General features: G+C 47.6%; 1 protein-coding gene across 3 annotated transcripts; it reads right to left on the bottom strand.

Moving 5' to 3' along the window:
* Nucleotides 1-99: 99 nt before the first annotated feature.
* ninl (ninein-like) lies at nt 100-19,120 on the bottom strand. Of its 3 annotated transcripts, XM_047028889.1 has the most exons (29): nt 18,930-19,120; nt 17,976-18,120; nt 17,641-17,849; nt 17,371-17,467; nt 15,753-15,982; nt 12,394-12,460; nt 11,499-11,689; nt 11,243-11,398; nt 10,002-10,169; nt 8,813-8,949; nt 8,180-8,320; nt 7,839-8,013; nt 7,264-7,374; nt 7,053-7,142; nt 6,503-6,650; nt 6,180-6,248; nt 5,972-6,096; nt 5,455-5,819; nt 3,647-5,179; nt 3,010-3,114; nt 2,828-2,897; nt 2,417-2,701; nt 2,127-2,240; nt 1,881-2,027; nt 1,583-1,732; nt 1,283-1,396; nt 874-1,083; nt 612-725; nt 100-394 (listed from the first exon to the last, which is right to left on the bottom strand). In XM_047028889.1, the coding sequence occupies exons 3-29, from the start codon at nt 17,821-17,823 to the stop codon at nt 203-205; spliced, it is 5,487 nt and encodes a 1,828-aa protein (XP_046884845.1). In that variant the 5' UTR covers nt 17,824-17,849; nt 17,976-18,120; nt 18,930-19,120; the 3' UTR covers nt 100-202. The 3 variants fall into 3 exon arrangements, with proteins under 3 accessions (XP_046884845.1, XP_046884844.1, XP_046884846.1); XM_047028888.1 differs by lacking the exon at nt 17,976-18,120; XM_047028890.1 differs by lacking the exons at nt 3,647-5,179; nt 17,976-18,120 and having other exon boundaries at nt 18,930-19,117.
* Between the last annotated feature and the right edge of the window lie 815 nt (nt 19,121-19,935).

Here is a 19,935-nt window from a genome sequence, read left to right as displayed (position 1 = left end):
CATATCAGCCGCCTAATGGAGATGGGAGTTAGGCGAGATGTTGGTGATACTGTGAAAATAATATTGTAGACCTTAAAACAATGATGGCTCACTGGGACTGTCATCCAATACTGAGTCAGGTAAGAGGAGAGGGACGGTATTTCACAGTGGTCAAAGTCTTTGGGGAAGTTGGCCTGTCCTCAGCAGCTAGGAGGGCAAGTTCCTACGCCGTGAGGGAGGCGGGAGCAATCTTACGAAGGAGTTTGTTCAGGGCGTTGATCTTCTCTTCCAACAAAAAGTTCTTTTTCTCTGCACTCTTCTGTCGTTGCTCTGTGACCTGGAGTGCTTTCATCAGTTGGGAGTTTTCAACATATAAATCCTTAAGCAAGAGGTCTGACTTAGCATTTTTTGCCAGCTGTGGAAAAATAAATGTACGGCAGATAAGACTATGAACCATCGAAGCTCTGGAGTCAGTTGTCAACACAGTAATGAACTGTTTAATATCAATGTTAAACCGACCGTACTTCAAATACATATGGGAAAAGCATGTTATTTCTGTGAAAAGGATACCAATGAGTTCTGCTTTTCATTTGCAAAGTAAAGAAGGATAGCACTGTACGTCGTTCACTGACCTGATCCTTCAGCTGGATCACTTTCTCCTGCAGCATCAAGCGGACACTCCTCAGCTTGGTCTCCACCTCTTCCATACGTTCCTGCATGTTCTCCATCACCTTCTCATAGCGCTCCTGCACACGGGAAAACAGCATTGGAGATGAAAACACTTTCTTACGACCGCCAGGGTTTCAGTCCCCCTAAAAGTGCACGACGGCGTATCCAAAAGCCCTAAAAAGCCAGCCCGGCGCTGACTGAGTTCCTTGAACGTGAGGTGACTACCTGCTGCAGGCCCAGCTGGGCACTGGCCTGCTTGGCTTGTGTGCGGATGGTCTCCGCCAGCTGCTGCCTCCGGCCCTGCTCCTCGGCCAGCTGAGCCTGGAGGTGGGCAATCTGCTCCCTGGACCCAGCGCCCGCCTGCTCCCTCAGTTGCTGCAACTCCCTGGCGTGGTGGGCCTGGGCCAGGCTCAAGGCTGAGTCAGCTCGAAATGCCTGCACAGAAACATCCAGTGGGGTCATGGGAAAGTCTGAGGGTTTGAGAATGCTCAATGGATTCATTCATTCGTCGATTTAAGTTCCCAAGTAAACCCGGCTGCCCATTGTGATCCAAGGTAATCCAAGGGGCTCGGTTTGGTAAAGCTAGCTAGCTAACTAGCTAGCAAAGCGTATGGATTGGGAGTTCATTGTTCACCTGGTCTTCAACCTCCACCCTGGCTGCCTCTAGCTGTTCCTGGTGGTTTTTGAGGGTTAGGTAGTCCTCAGTCAGCCTCTGAAGATCCACATCCTGGGTCTGCAGCTCAGCCACCTGCAGGAAGCAGACCACACTCAACCTCCATCCCATCAACGCGACTATGATGATCGACTGCCTGTTGGATCAATGCCCTTGATTCATTCAGCATTTTAGCCACAGCACGGTACAATGGAGGATTTGAACCCTGGGACCTCTAGCCATGGGCACAGGTCAAGCAGTCGTCTCCTCTAGCAGCCTCACCCTGTGGAGCAGCTCCTGGTTCTGGAGATGCACATGCTGGAGCTCCCCCTGGAGGGCCAGGGTGGCCTCGTCCTCGTGCCGTTTCTGAGACAGCCGCAGCTCGTCCTTCTCCCGGCTCAACCTCGCCATGCCGGCTTCGAGCTCCTCCGCCTGGGGGTCGTCGAGGAAGGATTCAGGGAACAGGTGTTGGATGAGTAAAAGTGTGACTACTCAACAATCGCTCCAATTCATCCTCGGTTTATGATGATGTACATTGCTGGTATTTGTGCCGTGACACATCAGTGGTGCAACATGATACCTTGTCCTGTGCTCTCTGCAGCGTCTTCTGGTGGTTTATCAGTTCCTGGCTGTGGCTGTTCTTCTCCTGACTGACAGCGTGGAGCTGGGAGCGGAGAAGCTCTGTCTGGGAGTCCAGAGAACTTAGAGATTCTTGGAGCTTCTCAACCTGTCCGTCAAAACATGAACCACATTCAGCAACCAGGAACATGGGACCGAGTTCTGAAGACAGTTTGGATGTTGCCCATCAAAGAGGTTTGGTCTTTACCTTGAGGTTCCTCTCCTCAGCCTCCCTCAACAGCTTCTCCTTGTCCTTCTCCAGCCACTGGTACTTCAGGGTCAGACTGGTCAGCTCCGATTCCACCTCCGATAAATGCTTGAGCTACAGAATGATACAAGAACCAATTCACATTTCCCTCAGGTATAAGATTCCCCACACCTCAAACCCATTTTTTTTTTTGTGAATATTTTTTTTCTACACCAAAAAGGGTTAAATACGTTGTCGGCATTAAAATAACCTGGGAGCTACCGTCGACCCCAATGCAGAAGGAACCACACCTTTTCCTTGGCCGTGGCCAGCTCCCTCTCCAGCAGGTCCTTGTCGTGCTGCCAGCCTGCCTGCAGGTGTAGCTTCTCCCTCTCCTGCTGGGTGGAGGTCTCCTGGAGCTGCCTCGCTGAGGCCGCCCCCTCCTCCTGCTGCCGGGACACCTGCGCCAGCCGCTCCGTCAGCAGCTGCACCGCCCCCTGGTCGGCACGGAGACGGGAGCTCAGCTCGGCGTTCTCGCCGCTCAGCTGCAGGTTGCGGCCGCTCAGGTCCAGGACGTCCTCGCGGTACTTGGCGTTCTGGGGTGGAGAAGATGATTCGGGCGTGTCATTCAATGTGGGTTGGCAGGGTAAGTGTCGTGGTCTCGTGAATCTCAATATCTGATGATTGAAGATGATGGGTTGAGCCCAGTGTCGCCCACTGACCTCTTTGTGCAGTCGCTCTTCTTCTTCTCTGCTCTTCTCATGTTGCCGCTCCATTTCATCCAGTTTCTTTCTGATATGAGAAAAGGAGATACAGGATTTCAAGATCAAATCCACTGCAATTTACGGTTCTAGAGTTAAAAGGCTTGTTGGTCTGTAGGTGGTAGTAAAACAGACTGGTTTACTTCTTTTTGTTGATCGCCTCCTCGAGTCTCTGGACATCTTGTTGCAACATGACAAGTCTGTCCTTCAGTGCAGTATTCTCAGTGTTGACCTCATCCAGCTGAGTCCTGAACATTTGGGATAAGGAAGTGAGCATTGATGGCATGTGCTACAATACCGTCAAATGCCATAAATGTGCATGAATAAACAGAACAAATATTGAGTTGAACTAATCATTTGAAGTTAAACAGAGCAATCAACACAACTGACACAAACATGACCCATAACAGTGTGGTAATTCATCCAATAGATCATCTATCATCATGCACTTAGGTGAAGATCATTCAGTTAGAGATGAAGTCAAATGTTAGTGCATTCTACGTGGTTAACATTATAAGGTTTGATGCCCGAAGCACAGCCTGCAACGTAGATGTGGTAAAAAAGAATATACGCATTTGATGATCATTCCAGGAGTTAATCATAGAGGCACTACCAGTGGATAAAGTGATTGTTTCTTTTAGATGAGAAGAGCTGGTTGCAATTAGTCATTCAAATCACAGCCCTTGTGCTTAGGGTGCGAACGCGCCACAACCAAGGCAGGTGGAAGTTAGTCGTCGATGGATGCTTTGATTTCCGGCAGCTGGGCTGAGCACCACAAACCTGAGTTGACTGGGTGGGCCCATCACCATCTCCAGAGCAATGACCAGTCTCTCCATCTCTACTAGCTGCTCCTTCATCCTTCCCTTCTCCCACTCAAAGGCCTCTTTCGCACCCTGCAGCTCAGCCTGGGAGTCCAAGAGGGCTTGCTGCAGCTGATTGGAGCCGTCGTCAGCCTGTTCCCGGACGGAATCCAGCTCTCTGTCCTCGGCCTTCGACTGTGCGCGCAAAAGTTGGACTTCATCGCTGTGCTTTTTGGATAAGGCCTCAGCCATCTCCAGCAACTCTGATATCCGCTCGTTCTCAATCTGAAGGCGATCCCCGCGTGTGGTTTTGGCTTCGAGCTGGGTTCTAAGTTCTGACACATGGTTGTTTGCGTCTTCCTGTTCGGATGCGACAAGATGGATGTGGCTTCTGAGTTTTGACGTCTCAACCTCCATCTCTACTATCTGGGAGGAAAGCTGGTCTGCCAGCCGGATGTAGTTCGTATTCTCCTGGGTAAGATAATCGCTTTCCTCCCGTTCTTTGTCCAAGGACAACTGGATGTCTGTAACTTTGGTCTGTTCCAGCCTTAAAGCCCCCTGGAGACTCATCTCTGCCTTTTTACATTCTTCCAACTCTTTAGTGACACTGTCAAGGTTCAGCTGTAAATGGTCAACAGCCATTGCCTGTTCTTTTAGGTCCTGTATTAACTTGGCCCTGTCTGTCCTTAGGGATTCTAGTTCAGAAGTCTGCTTTAGGTGAATGGCAACTTTATTTTTGAGTGCCACCTGTGCACTCTCCAACTCCCCTCTGAGGGAATCTATGCTTTGTTCTTTGGCCCTGAGCTGGGCTTGCTGTTGGACAAAGGCGTTGGACAGACGACTGCAATTCCCAGCAATGACCTCCTTGTCCTGGCGAAGAATCTCCGATTCAGACTGGAAAGTGTTCAGCTCCTCTTCTAGCTGCGCCGTCCGAGCGAGGAGCTTCTCCTCCCTCTCCCTGACCCCCCACAGCTCCTCCTCCACCGAGCGCTTCTCACATGTCACTACTTCCACCAGTGCCTCTGAAGACTTCAGGCCGTCCGCTCCGTCCTCGACGTGAGCCGACGCGACCCGCGGCTCGGCCTCGACCTCAGAGCACTTCGCACGCGAGGCTTCCAGCGCCGCCTCCAACCGACCGCAATGCCTTCGACACTGACCCAAGCTAGCCTCCAAGCGTTTGTTTCGCACGTGGACGTCTTCCTTCGCGGCGAGCTCCGCCCGCAAACCGGACGCGAGCTCCTCGAGCCTCCGGGCCTCCTCCCGGTGCTCCACTTCCAGCCTGGTACTCTCCAGGGACAACCGCCCGCAGGCCTCCGCCCGCTCCCGGCCCGCTTTCTCCACGCCGGCTAGCGTTTCGGCGCGGCGCTCCTGCTCTCGTCGCTGCAGCTGCGCCTCCCAGGCGCCCCGCTGCTCCTGCAGGCGCTGCCGCTCGCAGTGCAGCTGGCGCAGGAGGCCGCGCTGGGCCTCGTCGTGCCGCAGCTTCATCTGACACGCGCCGTGCTCCAGCTCCTCCCTGATCACACGGCACAGACGCTAACGGACAACCGCGCACGCATACGACTCGGGGCTAAATTAGCCGCGACGGCCACATGGCTAGGTCCTATCTGCTCGCACACCATTGGTGTGGGATGCTGGGATGGGTCCAGGATGTTTTGGGAGTTAAAGGGGAAAGCTGTAGGGACTCTGCACATGTGGATACAAAATGCTAACATCTAGGGGAGAGGCTTACCAACACTGATGTCATTTTTTTTTTCCCCCTTCAACTTTCAAGGAATGGACAACACATACCTCACGAGCAGCACTTCCTGGTCCATCTTAAGCTTCAGCTCTGCCTCCAGATGGTCTTTCTCTGAGGTGAGCCTCTGGACCAAGTTGCTGATCTCTCTGGCGTAGTTCTGCTCCAGTTCAGCCTGCTCCCTCTGGGCCCTCCGTTCCTGGTCCGGCCCCCAGCCTGGCCCCCAGCCTCCTGCGCTGCTCTGCAGCTGGGCCTGCATCTTCTCCACGGCCTCCTTGAGCTTCTTCACCTGCTCCTCGGCGTGGGCCTTTTGCTCCTCCAGCTCGCTGATCTCCACCTTGAAGCCCTGGGAGATGTCCTTGCGCTCCACTTCCATGTTCCTCCTCATGAGCTCCAGGTTGCGCTCGTAGAAGTTCACCTGTGGAAAGAGGAGAAGGTTACTGCGGTTGAATGGGGATTTGTTTATCTTTCATTATACTGTATATCAAAATGAATGACTGTTCACAGAAATTCCTCTGTGGAATGGGTCGGCTGAGCGTAACCAATTCCTGTTTTGTGCCGTCTCCATACCTTGGTCTCCAGCTCTATCTTCAGGTCCTGAACCTCCTGACTGTGTCTCTCCTTGAGTTGCTCCATGGCGAGCTCTGTCTCTATACTCACAACAGGGCCAGGCAGACTCTCCAGAGAACCTAGGCCTGAGGGAGAACACACACACACACAGTCAGACACCAAACGACTTTACAATGACAGAAAAAAGTCTGGAATTTAAAATTCTTACCATTCTTGTTGGCCACTTGAAGTGTTTTCCTCACAAGGGGTGATGTGCCTCTCTTCATGTCAGGGTCATCTAGAAACACAGGGGAGAAATGGCGGTAGTTTTGAGCAACGTCATTCACAAACCAGAGTGATACTGAGTGTAACTAGAGAAGGACTAAATATTCAAATTGGGCGTGTGTGAAAGAGGGCGTGCACATCTACTGGGGAAAGGGGGGGTGGGGGAGGAGACAACTTTGATTTTGTCTTAATATTAGTGAGTGTACAGCACATATAGAAACTTTTACATATCATGAGATTGACAACGTTTTTGTTTCGTTCTTTTACCTGAGTCTGACTCAGTGGTTAGAGAATGTTGGCTGGCCCAGGTGTGTGTGGATGTGTTGTCCCTTGCTCGCCTGGATCTCTTCCCTGTCCCCTGGCTCTTCAACATCTCCAGCTCAGAGTTCAACTCGTCATTCCTGTCTCGCAGCTCCTATGACACACAGACACACACGCACACGCACACAACCAAACCTGTCATTTAGGAGGAGTGGTGATGTCACACGACTCCACTCTCCCAAAAAAGGCACGGCAGACCTACTGACTGAAACCCCCTTGCTCACGGTCTATGAAGATGCAGAGGCACGTCAAACCACACGGCACCCCTACAAAAACGCTTTGCTCACCTTGACTCTCTACTCTCCCAGAGCAGGAAGCATTTGGATCAAAATCAGAGGCGCTTCATTCAACCGCAAAATTTACCACACAGTTCTTTGCTTCACACTGGTCATTTACCACAGGTAGCTAAACAGGCGACTGGAAAAGCAAAATCGCATATTTAAGTATATACACATAGGCCGGCATATATCTACAATATAGCTAGAGGCAGGCTTACCCGGCACTGCTGTTCGTACTCCTTTATGATCTCAGTGAAGCGCTCCTCCTGGCTCAGCAGCCCACTGCTGTTTGGATCCAGGCTCCCAAACTGTCAATCGGCCACAACGGGAAGCCCATATCAATAATTCAGCCCTTGCTAAACAACAGAAAGCTCCCGAGCCGAGGTGTGAGTTACCACAGGGTGATATCCCTCCGCTCCTGTGCCTCACCTTGTCCTGTAGGAGCTGGTCCAGATCTCTCTGCAGTCTGGAGACAGTGGTCTCAGCCTCGCTTAGCTTCTCCTTCAGAAGGCTCACCTCCTCCTCCAATCGGCTGTTCTCCTGAGAAGAAGAAGACAATATTTTACTACTTTGAGTCAAACAGGAATAGAAATAAGAACTAAAAAAATATATTGTGGGGAATGTGATGTACTGTAAGAAATGAGGTCTCAGGTGGTGGTATGTTTTGGTGTGCGTGTGTGTATGTGTGTGTGTGTGTTTGTGTGTGACCAGTGCAAGTGAGAAGGTGCCTGGAGATAGAATGTCATTGGTCTAGAGGTGGGTGTGAGAAATCTAAAACTAAATCACATGGGCTCTAATCTGATACTCAAATTTAAACTCCTCTAAAGCCGAGAAGGGATATAAATACCAGGGTGAACAAGGGTAACGTTGATATAAGACAGAAACCCAGAACATAAACCACGTTTACCATTTATATTTCCCATGAATAAAGATATCAAAACGGTGCAAGAAGGTTAAATGTAGAGTCGTTTATCAATCGTTTAACATGTTCGTGGGCCAGTAACCTGAGTGGCATTGAACGTTTCCTCCTGCTGACTGGTTTCCTGTGCCCTCAGGGCCTCCAATTCCTCTCGCAGTTTGGTCCTCTCATGCTCCACCTGCTGCAGCAGGACTTCGCTCTCCTGCTCCGATTCGCTGCGCAGGGCAGTGAGCCTATCGCGGAACTCCTGCTCTAAACCCCTGCCAATAAGAGAAGGGTCAGAATAGATGGCTCCAAAACCACTTCCACATGCCATAATGCCGTTTTGGGCCTTTTGCCTGATAGATGGTTGAGAGTTTGGATCTAATGGCATGAACAAATGTAGCCTGTCAAATGTAGCCAAATGTAGGGGCGAGCAGGCCTTACTTGATCTTGTTTTCATTCAGCGACTCCATGCTGGCGTGCCTGTCGTCCACCTCTCTCACCAGCTGGAGGTTCCTCCTGTCAGCCCACTCCAGGTCGGCCTTCACCTTGTCCCTCTCCCGACCTGCCTGCTCCGCCAGGACCCTGGGAACACGCAACAAACTCACGCTTAGGAGTGTCGCCCAGCAGAACACACACACTGTATGTACCACTCCCTTCACTGGCTGGAGAGAACCTTAGAATTAAATGCAATACTTAAGGTTTTCAGATATATATCTGTAGAATATACTGGGTAGCCATTTACGAAACCACAAACCAGTTACCTTGTTACAATGAAAAACGACACAACAAAAACTATCACCTCTAGATGGAGACATAGTAAAATATGTCACGTAAGAAATGGGTTGTGTCAACATAATTCACTCTGTGCTGTGCATCACTGTGTGTCAACCATTGATTAACCCTATGGCACTGCCAAACCATGAAATCAATCAGGAGGCTGACGCCAATGACCTGGTCTCAGTTTCTGGTCATTGGACATAAACGGAAATGAACAGAGGAGGGAAATCGATGCACCGAGGGCTGTTCCCCCCCCCCCCCCCCCGTCACCTCTACGGGGGTGCAGAAAGAACCTACTGGAGGAACTGGATCTCGTTCTTGTAGGAGATGAGGGCAGCCTGGTGGATGCCGTTGCCGCTGACCAGCAGCTCATTGTCCAGGGCCAGAGTGAGCTCAGCCAGACTGACCCGCTCCTCCAAAGGGAAGTCCAGCGTCTAGACGGGACACACAAGCAGACATATGGAACTGATGCACCCGCCGTCTGGTTGTTAGTGCAGAACAAGGTAGGGTTAGGTTTTAGGGGACCAGCACCTTTAGAACTGGGTCAGATAAACATTGTTCAGGAACGGTGTAAGCGCTCAGGTAATGTGATGATACGGTTCCTCAAGTCTGCGTACACGTTTGGTCTCCAGGATATGACACGGGGATTCCAGGCGAGTGTGTGTGTATTCAGGTCATGGTTCACATGTATGTATCACATGCCCAGTTACAGTATGTATCCAGCACTGTCATTAAAATGTGTACTTTAAGTTACAGAATTAGGCTCGTTCAAATATCCCTGTTGATGAATCCAACTCAGGGGGCGTTTACAAAGCATGACATAACAATACCTTTACCCCAGAGCCCTCACATTCAACTTTCATATTCCATATTCCAGGCCAAAAGTAAGAGAAAAAAAAAAAAACCTTGTACCTTGAATAAAGACATTTTAGTTGTTCAAGTGGTTTATGTAATACGCATTTGAGATTCTGTTAGCACATTTGTGTATTGTAAACAAGGCTGCATCTCCGGAATATCTGATGATGTTGCACTTAAAGACATGATGCCGTTTTTGTTGCACTGTACTATGTAATATTGTAGCTGAGACGTTATTGTTGCACTGTGCCTGGTGAAAGTACAGATCGTTTCTTGGCTCTAAGCACCGAGATACAGTTAGAAAGAAGCACTTCTGATCCTAGATGGTCTGCTGTATGTTTTATATGCCTAATTTGTGTTGCTTTGGGTAAATACTCCTGCAAAATTAATCAAATGTAAAATGTATGTGAGGAAAAAGTCGTCTGTCTTAACAGTGTTAAGTGTTACCAAAGTTAGAGGCTGTTTGTATCCATGATAGCAGGACCCACCCTAAATAAACCTCACAAGAGAAAGTTCCAGCACAAACGGATCATAATCAGTGGTTCAAAACCCCCAACACAGGTTTCCTTTCATGAGCTTATCTAACAGCAGAGCTCAGCGCGCACCACCAGCTAACCATCGTGACACTGACCTGGAGAATGTCCTTGCTGTTCCGGATGCCTTCCTCGGTCCAGAGAGCGATGACCCTCTCCGGGCTGGCGCAGCCTGACCCGTCATCCAGCCGGCTCAGCAGCCGCTGCCCCACGGTGGCGGAGAGGAGGGAAGGAGAGGTGGAGCGCACCGCCCGCTCCTCGAAGGCCTGGGACAACATGGAGGTATGTTGAGGTATGAGAGAGAGAGAGAGCTGGAACGGTAGCTACTCCGCCAGAGTCCTGCACCCACGGTCCAGACAACTGTAATGCCACTTCACAGCTGGGTCTAACTGACAAACAAAGAAGTCCTTGAGGCTGGGGAGGGTTTGTACTGTCTCGCTAAAAACACCTCCTCCAGTCCAGGCAACCTCCCCACTCAGGAATAGCTTAGGCTTCGGTCTGCATTGTGTACTACAAGGCGACCACAGACAAAGGCGCTTCAACGATACGAATCAAATGATTTCACGCGCCACTAACGAACACCCTTTTTTTTTTGGTGTCGTAACCCCCTAATCTGGCTTAGCCTACTTTCAATGCCCATGTGCTCATGACATGTATTCCACAGAAACCAGTTTAGAACATGGTGGGTGCATTTAGGTCCGCAAAAGCCCCAAGACATGCAATGGTGTGAAAGAACTGCTCCATGCCTCCACCAAAGCAGTTACTAAAAAAGGATGTAATCACCTGCCCAAAGCTGGGTCTATAGGACCTTAGGTTTTCTTTCACGGCCCATGTCAGCAGACCACAGCCAGATATCAGGCCCGAGCGACAGTACATTATCTTCAAGCTCTGGCTTTTGGTCTGGCGTTCAGACAGCCATTCAGCAAGAGAATGCTGAAAGGTGGAGCTAAGCCCCGCCCACAGTAGTCGATTACTTGATTGGCAGCTGCTTGGCGTGCCCTAATTGACCAATGAGTACAAATGGAGCTTTACTTATTTTGGGATCTGGCAGCAAGACGTTCTTCTCGGCTACGTGGTGTCAGTGTTGACAGACGTGTTCCTGTACATCCATGTTTGCATACATGCCAACTAACATGTCAAATATCCCATTTATTTTCAAACTAAATAGGATAGAGGGGTCAATGGATTGCCTTTGCTGTGCTCCGTGCAAATCGATAGCATGCAGACATGCCCTAAAAAGGCATGTGAGTATCTGGATGTCTGAATTACCCCTCTGATTTGTTGCAAATGTGTGTGTTTATATACAAGCCCGGTGTTTGTGCGCGTGAATGTTTCTGACCTGTAGAAGTGAACGCTGGGTGGTGGGGCGTAGGGGAGTGGAGGATGAAGTCGTACCAGGGACTCCCCCCTCCCTGAGAAGGCCCTTCTGGAACTCTCTGAGACTGACCCTCCCATCCAGGTCAGTGTCCAGCCTCCTGAAGAGAACATCCAGCTCCTGCAGAGGGTGAACACATGCACGCGTTACAACACCGGCCTCACCCCCAATCCTGGTATCAAAGACTTGGTCATGGGCCACAGGTGGAAATGGTCCAGACCTCGGACTGCAGCTCTTGTAGACCCAGGTGGTCACACACCAGGGAGAGCTCCTCCTTGTTCAGAAAGCCCCCTGCTCCCACCCCCAGCTCCTCCAGCATCCCCTTCAGCTGGCTGTCAGCTGTCTCCAGCCGGGGCCCTGGAGAGCGGAGCAGGCAGTCTGAGCTGTCCTGCTTCCATCGCTTCTGCTGGCCTGAGAGAGACATATAAACACCCACAAATACATTTTACATTTACATTTTGTCATTTAGCAGACGCTCTTATCCAGAGCGACTTACAGTAAGTACAGGGACATTCCCCCCCGAGGCAAGCAGGGTCAAGTGCCTTGTACAAGGACACAACCTAATTTGGCACTGCGGGGAATCGATCCGGCAACCTTCTGATTACTAGCCCGACCCGCTCAGCCATCTGACAAATATCAGGATAGCCCTGTGCAGAGCGTACTGTTGGAAAGTCTACCTGGAAGGTTGCTGCTAAATGTTAATCCAAAGTGGTACGTCATTTGATATGTAAACAGTTGTAATAAGAACGGTGAACAGTGTTTTTGAGTTCATCTAACCTCCCGTCCAGTTTGCAAAGGTTTAAAAAGTCCCATATTCAAATTCTTGTGTTTGATTGGCATCTTCAAACGACAACTTCCTTGCTTCAAATCCTCTTATACACATACTATGGGATTCACATACTATGGGATTCACATACTATGGGATTCACATACTATGGGATAGCCTAAACAAGATGAATCATGTGATGTGTTGAGCCTCGTACCTCTGCATAATGCACCCGTTCAGAAGGTAGCGTGCCCAGACCAGCACCAACCAGGAACCAGAGGTCTCCCGTGCGGTTATTAAACACCTCTGTCAAGCAAAATCGCCACATCTCTCAAAAAACAAACCATACCTTGTGCTTCAAAGCTCTGGTGGATGGGTTCCTTATGACTTCCAGTTTCCTCGTCCGATTTGAGACTCTGCAAGTGAGACATTGATGATGGTCATGGATCAGGGTGAAGCTTATCTCGGATGCTAATACGCAAACAATGCCATTCAAGTCAATGTTCGGAGTCTATGTTCCGAGCCATCTCAAAACAGGTTTGCGCTACAACTACAAGTTTGTTATGAGAACGTGTGTGTGTGTGCGTGTGATGGTTGGAAGCATGTGTGTGAATGTGCCGGCACGCATGAGGCAGTGAAAGCACTGATCAAGTATCGTATTAGCATGGTGCGATATCAACAGACAGCACAATGAAGTTACCATTAGGAATTCCAACCCGCCAACGTTACTTCTGCTGCACTGAACAAGAACAAGCAGCAGATTGTGGTTGCAAACTCTGGAGTAGACCAGTCCTCCCCAGCAACATATGGTGCCTCACGCTAAAGGGCTTAGAGGGGCTCCTTCGTGTGTGTGTGTGGGTGTGTGTGGGTGTGTGTGTGTGTACGAGACCCTAACTAAATGTATCCTAAGATTCATAACAATCCATTATAAGAGGCAATGTTTAACTATGGCTAACCTTTAACCAGTTCTCTTGGCTACCCCAGTTATTTCCACAAACCTTACCAAAGGGTGATTGAATTTTAGGCATCTAATAGTATCCTTCCCAAGCTTAAGAGCACATTCCTGGTCATTTTTTTTAAACAATGATTAATTTGCTATTCATCAAGGCTCCTCCCTGTCATTACGACACATGATATTCAACCGAAGACAAAACACTATAGTATACTAACAAATCTTTAAGTTGCATATTCTGCGGTCATCTTGCCTTTCTCTGTCTTTCTGTTGTGTTTCAGCGCCAACCAGTGGTAGTATAAGGCAAGCACCAAAGCAGTTCCTGGATTTAAACACAGAACTGCAGTTTATAGTAATAGAAAATCCTCCAGTTATCTCTCCAAAGTTAGCTCAGCAGTCAAATTAGATATCTGCAATTGTAAGGGGAACACACAGGCATCCAGGCAAAATGCATTTTGGTCTATGCATTCTGACTTCCTACTGTCTCATTTCGATCCATCACATGAGATGGGTCTCAGAATGGTACATGGAATGGGCATTGATTTCATGCTCACATCACGGTATGAATCAATGTGGGCATTGCCCCAGGCCCCAGACCCTCATCAGAACACAGGCCGCTCATTCACGGGACAAGCTACCATCCATATCCATCCGCTTTAAATATTGAACACTTGCCTAAGGACCAATCAAACGGTTCTTTACATGCGAACACCGTGTTGGTCTCAGTATTTGTATTTGTTACCCATCTCTCTCTGTCTCTCTGTCTCTCTGTCCGTCTGCCAGGGTTCAGTTGTTGTGGCTGCCACTTTGGGGCTGGAGTGCCGCACAGCTTAGAAAATGTAAACAAACCACGGAGCAACACAAGATGGAGGATTCTGGGGTGGTCGACTGAAGGGACTCGTAATCCTCTCGACAACCTAACAAGGGATTTATCGTTCCAAAGTAATCAATGTAAGCTGGAGGGTCAGGATTGGATGAAAAATGACAGCTTCTCTCAAGCTGACACGTTCTGTGTGGGAAACGATCATGCTAAAGAAGATATCAGAATAGGTGCTGAATGAAGCCTCGGCTGTGCGTGGGGCACCACACCATCATCCCTGCACTGAGAGAGCTCTCTTCGAGGCGTTTGACCTTGAACATGCGTTATGACTCGAGGGTTACGATCTCTAAATAAATCATACGAAGTGATGTAAAAGTGGATATAAGTTCCTGTGAAATATTCAACAGCATGCAATTCAATTATTTAGACAAAAAGACGCAGCTAACAAAACACAGCCATACTTCCACAGCAGTATGTTTCAGACCAATACGATTTGAAAATGAAGATCCCAAAAATAGGCCCATGTTGACTTCCTCTATCTTATCACAATGGTCAGCTACATCTACAGTGCCTGTCTGTATATAAGGCCCTGTTTGTGCAAACCTCACTGACCTATCCTCTGTTAACCAACACTGTGATGGGGAGGCTGCCGTTCTCCCTCTGTCCTCTAGCAGCAATCCACACAGGATTAAAGCCTTCTTATGTAATGTGCCTGCTGGAAATGTTAACTATTTAGAAGAGATTAATGGTCGAAAGCTTAATGAGAAACATGGTGTGGGAATCTGAGAGACAAAATGAGAGAGACACATGGAGAGATGCGGACAAAGAGAGAGGGGTTGAAAGAGAGAGGTAGGGAGAGAGACGTAGGGAGAGAGATGTAGGGAGAGAGAGAAGGGGAGAGAGAAAGAGAGAGAGAGAAGGGGAGTGAGAGAGAGAGAGAGAGAGAGAGAGAGAGAGAGAGAGAGGGGGGGGGGGGAAACAGAGGCGGAGAGGGGACAAGATGTAACATCCGAAGTGATCCGAGATGCGAAGAGGTTACATAAAAAGCTTTAAATATTTCACAGGTCGGGATTCTAAAACAAGGACAGTGTTGGCAGTGGATAGCTGTCCGTCATGTATAGCTTTGTATCATATTAGTATATTCGTATCAATATCCCTAATACCTAGCAATTAGCAGAGATAAGCATTGCCAGCTTCCCAGAAATCAATATCAACACGAAAGGATTCCAGTCATTCTTCCAACCCTCTCTGAACGTGGACTGGTAGAAAAAGAGCGGAGGGATTGGGAGAAAAAAGGGGGGAGGGGGGAGAAAAAGAGACACAGACAGAGGCAACGAGAAAGAAAGAAAGAAAGAAAGAAAGAAAGAAAGAAAGAAAGAAAGAAAGAAAGAAAGAAAGCGAGAGAGTGCATGCATCTTTGATCCCCAGCCAAAGCCAACACAGAGGGCTGGTGCAGGGTGGGGGCCAGCCATGAGGTCTGCCACTAGCACATTCCTCATAACCCCACTTCCTGAATGTGGAGCCAAGCCGGCCCCTAAAACCGCTCCAACCTCTCTGAGACCCAGCTCCCTTGCTCAGGTATTTAATGGTCTGGAAAGCACTAACACTGCTGGAAACGTTCAAAATGTAAGGAAGCCAACAAATTGCAGGATATTGAGACACTTGATACAGGCGTCACCCAGAACTAGCACAATGAAAGTCATTCATGGGGTACACATGTGAGGAAGAGAGGTGGACGAGCGAGGTTGGGGATTGCTCAGCCCATTTAGGCTTGCACTAGCCGGTGCACACTACACTAGGTCCACTGCCCGGGCCGAGGAGGCTAACGTCAGCAATCTTCGTGTCGGTCCTCTCAGATTACAACGTAGGGCCCAGCGTGTACAGTATAAACACAGCAGGAAGAAAAATGGAGAGGCAGGGAGGAGCGCCGTCTTACCTCCACGCTCTCCAGGGAAGTGGAGCGCCGCAGTTTGGCCCTCCTAACACCGGCTGGGGAGGACTCGGTTTGCTCGGCCCTGAAGGTAGGCGACTCCTCCGAGTCCGCCGTCAGCTCTGCTTCGGGCCTGTCGGGTCGGGGCCTGTCGGGTCGGGGCCTGTCGGGTCGGGACCTGCGGCCATAACGCTTGGTTCCCTTCACAAACTTGGGCTTCACCTCCTCTGGAATGACTGGAGCGACCGGAAGAAGGAGAGGACGAAAAGTATAATTGGCAAAGAAAGAAAGGAATGCTGTGGTTTTATGGTCTGCTCTGACTTTTCAGCTCTATCATTGTCAGTTATACAGTGAGCGCAATTTCAAAGATAGCCTACTCTGTCTTCTGTAGTATGGTGAATGAGTTGAAGGCAGAACTCTGAGACAGTGTAATTTAGATCCCTGTCATTCAAACTTGTGGCTGAACATGCCCTTCAAAAATGGGCCATATATGAATGCTCGTCCGCAGTGCCCAGCAGCAAACTTGCCACACTTTCCACATTCTAGAACAATCCCAGGGAGAAGAAAGGACACTGCCCTCCTTGATTCAACTAGTTCACAAAACTTCACATTCACTTAACTTGAGACAGCTAAATGAAAGGACACCACATACCCTGGAGCTAGACCAGACCCACTTAACAATATGAGGTCAAATCTTCTCCTTGAGGAACACATTACATTGAGGATTACATGGTGCCTTCACTGATAGATGCCTCAACACAGTATCCCAAAGGTAAAATCAGCTCAATGTATTTAGGTAGTTATTATTTGACTGTAACCATTAGCTAATGCTTAAGGTTTTGATTAGGACAGGTAAAAGGACCTTCAGATTATGTGGATCAACAAAGAAGAGGGATCTTCATAAAGTTATGAACTTAATGATGCCAATATTTCTTTTCAGAACAAAATGAAATGGAAGATTCCAATTGAAAATATCTGTACTGTAGTTATTACCATGGGCAACACTTTGATGACATTTTTTTTTATCAAACCTTAAATGGCATTTCAATTGTTCAGAGAGCTCAAAGGGATTTTGAAGATGGAAGTCAAACTTTGGAAGTCATGTGTCAGCGAGCCAATTTTAGTATAGTAATTAACACCATTTTCATAATGGTATTGGTAAATCTCAAGATGTCCACACCACAAAGGAGAAACCATGACACAGAACTCCACAGCCATAGATTAAGCAAGTTTGGATGATTTCCTAATGGCCTGGGAAGAAATCAGCATGTTGGGTCTCCACCATAAACCTACAGTAGTCTAAGCAACGTCTCCAATATTGACATGTTGGTCAAGGCTGATAGAACTTGCCTTATGGATCCCTGCTATCTTGCAACACAGACTCCTATCCATGGTGACACATTGTTTACATAAAGCACTCATCTTATCCACATCTTGGCCCCATCAGAGGAGCACAAGGATAATAAACAGAACTTGCAGCTTTCAATGCACGTACAACCCACTGATAAGCCCCCGTGTAAACAAATCTACTTGCACAATGGCATGGCCAACATTTTTTGAACGAAGAAGAATCATTCATGAGTTACTTTAACCCTCAGGGATAGTTCAGTGAAAGTTGTTTTACCTGGCTCTAGGTAGCTACTCTCTTCCTCAGAGGTGCTGAAGTCTAGAGAGCGCGACAGCACTGCTACAAACCCCTCTTTAAACTCCTCAAAGTTAATCTGCAAAAGGAGACAGTTATTTAGTTGAGTCAGCCGCTTTCAGTGACATCGACAATTGAGCAATTAGAGACTCTTGTCTACAGTCAACACCAATTCAATTAATTCAATTACATCATATAGTACTATCTAACAGCTATTTGGTAACATATTACTGTAGCATAATAACTGCATACCCGTGCACAATGGTGCGGTCCAAGCAGAGTGTCCAGCAGTATAGGAAGGTGAGCGTCCAGGTGCAGTTTATGGCAGAGGACAGTCAGGTCTTCCTTGTCCAGGTAGCCAGTGCCTGTGGTATCACAGCTGTCAAACTCCTCCTTCAGCTGGGCCACATAGCGGTTCTGCTCCTCCTCATCCATCCCACAACATATTGCATTGATTCCAGCTGTTGAAAAGACAGCGGTTTTATGAGACCTCCAGCGCTCAGAGAAGGAGCAAAACAGTGCATGGTTCAGCCTATGGCCTTCACTCGAACTGTATGAATGGAATATATATTAAAGATGAAGTGAACCTCTTTGGTTTAAAGCCCAGGCCTTCTACATATTGGTATCTGCTGCTTTAAGGCTTGGAATCAGTCCTTGGGAATCCTCCAACCACAGGCTAAAACATCTGCCCTAGTGGTTGCAATGTCCTCGGAAAGTATCCAGCTATTGGCCCTGAAATCCACAGCTTAAGTAAATTAGGCACTGTATGGTAAATAATGTGCAGTGTCATTTAACTCGCCTCATTTTAAAGTACTGAAACAAGCGGTCTTAGATCTTATTAGGCTACATACCACAGGGGTGCACGTATGTCACTGATTCAAATGCACGTGTAGTAGCATTTTGTATAGCTTTCGTACAATTCCATTCCTTTCAATGAGGATGGATATATCCATCCATGGATATATCCAACATAGCCAATTAATGTTGTGCTATGTGAAATCTACATTCAAAATACAATGAGCGTACATGATAAATGAGACTAATCAAAGTTGCCTTGTAAGAATGATTGTTAAACGGTTTGTAAAAAAAAACAAATAGGCTACATTCATTTTACTTTGGAAACAAAGATTAGAAAACTGACCATTCACGAAAGCCTTTGAAATGGCGCTGTCATTTACAGTAGGCTACCTCATTGAGGTAGGTTTATGCTTAATGTATTGTTCAGTTAACATGCAACCTCCTAATAACCGTTTAATCTGATATTTAATGGGCTGCTAAAGGGAAATCATTTAAAACATTCTTCTGTTCCCTTGAGGTGAGAGGGTAAACTTTACCATGGGAACGGGGCGCCATAGAGAAACAAAGCCCAGGGAAACTTAAATAGGGTAGTTTATTCTACTAAAATGTTTCCCAATTTACAAAATACAAACGTTTTCGCATTTCACATAAGTTAAAAGGCTTTTAGTACTTTGCCTTTGGCATTGAATCAACTATCATCTTAACAAAACAATTGTCTTTAACGATTAAATGCCTGCTCATACCCTCTCAGAAAGTCCCCACAAACGGTCCAAGAAAATTTCACGAATCGTCCCTTGTCGTATGTTTCCTCATGATACGGACCGGTGCGGAAAGATAGTTCTACATCTCGAGAACTTATCCAGCTGTGCCAGTAAGTCGCTTACATGAATTGTCTAGCTGACGATGAGCAATGCAGTAATAACCCGAAGAGGCTGGTACTTAGAGGTACCGAAAGCGAGGCTATGTTTATGTGTGTGTGCTGCTGTTGAACACAGCTCACTAGCGCGCCGAAAGTAGCAGAATAAAAATCTGTAATTCACTGATTATCACTAAACACAAAAAACCTTAGGCTATTTGACATACTCTAATTTAGGATTTTGTATTTATTTATTATAGGAATCATGCTACCATAAACCATTGCATGACGTTGTTATATCAATATGGAAAAAATAAAACCGTTATATGGACCGGCTCTCTTTACTTGGTTGTGTGAAATAAAACATGTAATGTAATTCACTGTGCTGAAATTGCAACAATCTTTTCGAATACTTTGATTATGGATTCCATAAAATGGAGCCCCATGAACAACTGGCGTCAAAAAGATGAGTAGATTATAACCATTGGAACGATTGGAACGTGTCCTCAAGGTACGTCACATACTATGCGACTGCAGTTGTGGATGAGTGAAACATGTTGCTTTAGCTTTGTCCCGCGTTGGCAGTGACTGTTGAGCTTTTTCCTTATCTTTCTGATAAGTGTCATTGATTCAGGTGCTATCGATTAGGCTATATATAGCTGTCGATGTTCTTAAATGATTGCGTCATCATGAACACTGTCTAAACTAAATGTTATCTGGCTTTGAAATGGTGCAAGACAACGGGTCGTTAAAACGCCATGCGTATTTGTTAGCAATGAGAAAAAATACATATAATCACGGTACCACACATACATACTAAAAAGTGTATCTAAACATACAAAATGAAATAATTTCAAATCTATGAGGCCATGAAAGTGAAAAATTCTTCCTTC

This window comes from Hypomesus transpacificus, chromosome 11 (assembly GCF_021917145.1).
Source record: "Hypomesus transpacificus isolate Combined female chromosome 11, fHypTra1, whole genome shotgun sequence".
Classification (NCBI taxonomy): Eukaryota; Metazoa; Chordata; class Actinopteri; order Osmeriformes; family Osmeridae; genus Hypomesus; species Hypomesus transpacificus.
The sequence above is the reverse complement of the archived record's forward strand: the minus strand, read 5'-3'. Positions and strand labels throughout refer to the sequence as shown.

Bases quoted from the DNA above. Each gene is read 5' to 3' on its own strand.
- ninl (XM_047028889.1), bottom strand. From the start codon at position 17,823: ATGGATGAGGAGGAGCAGAACCGCTATGTGGCCCAGCTGAAGGAGGAG. The intron at 15,983-17,370 runs GTAAAACAACTT...CGGTCGCTCCAG, and splicing joins GAGTAGCTACCTAGAGCCAG to TCATTCCAGAGGAGGTGAAG. The intron at 5,820-5,971 runs GTATGGAGACGG...CTCTTTCCACAG, and splicing joins AGATAGAGCTGGAGACCAAG to GTGAACTTCTACGAGCGCAA.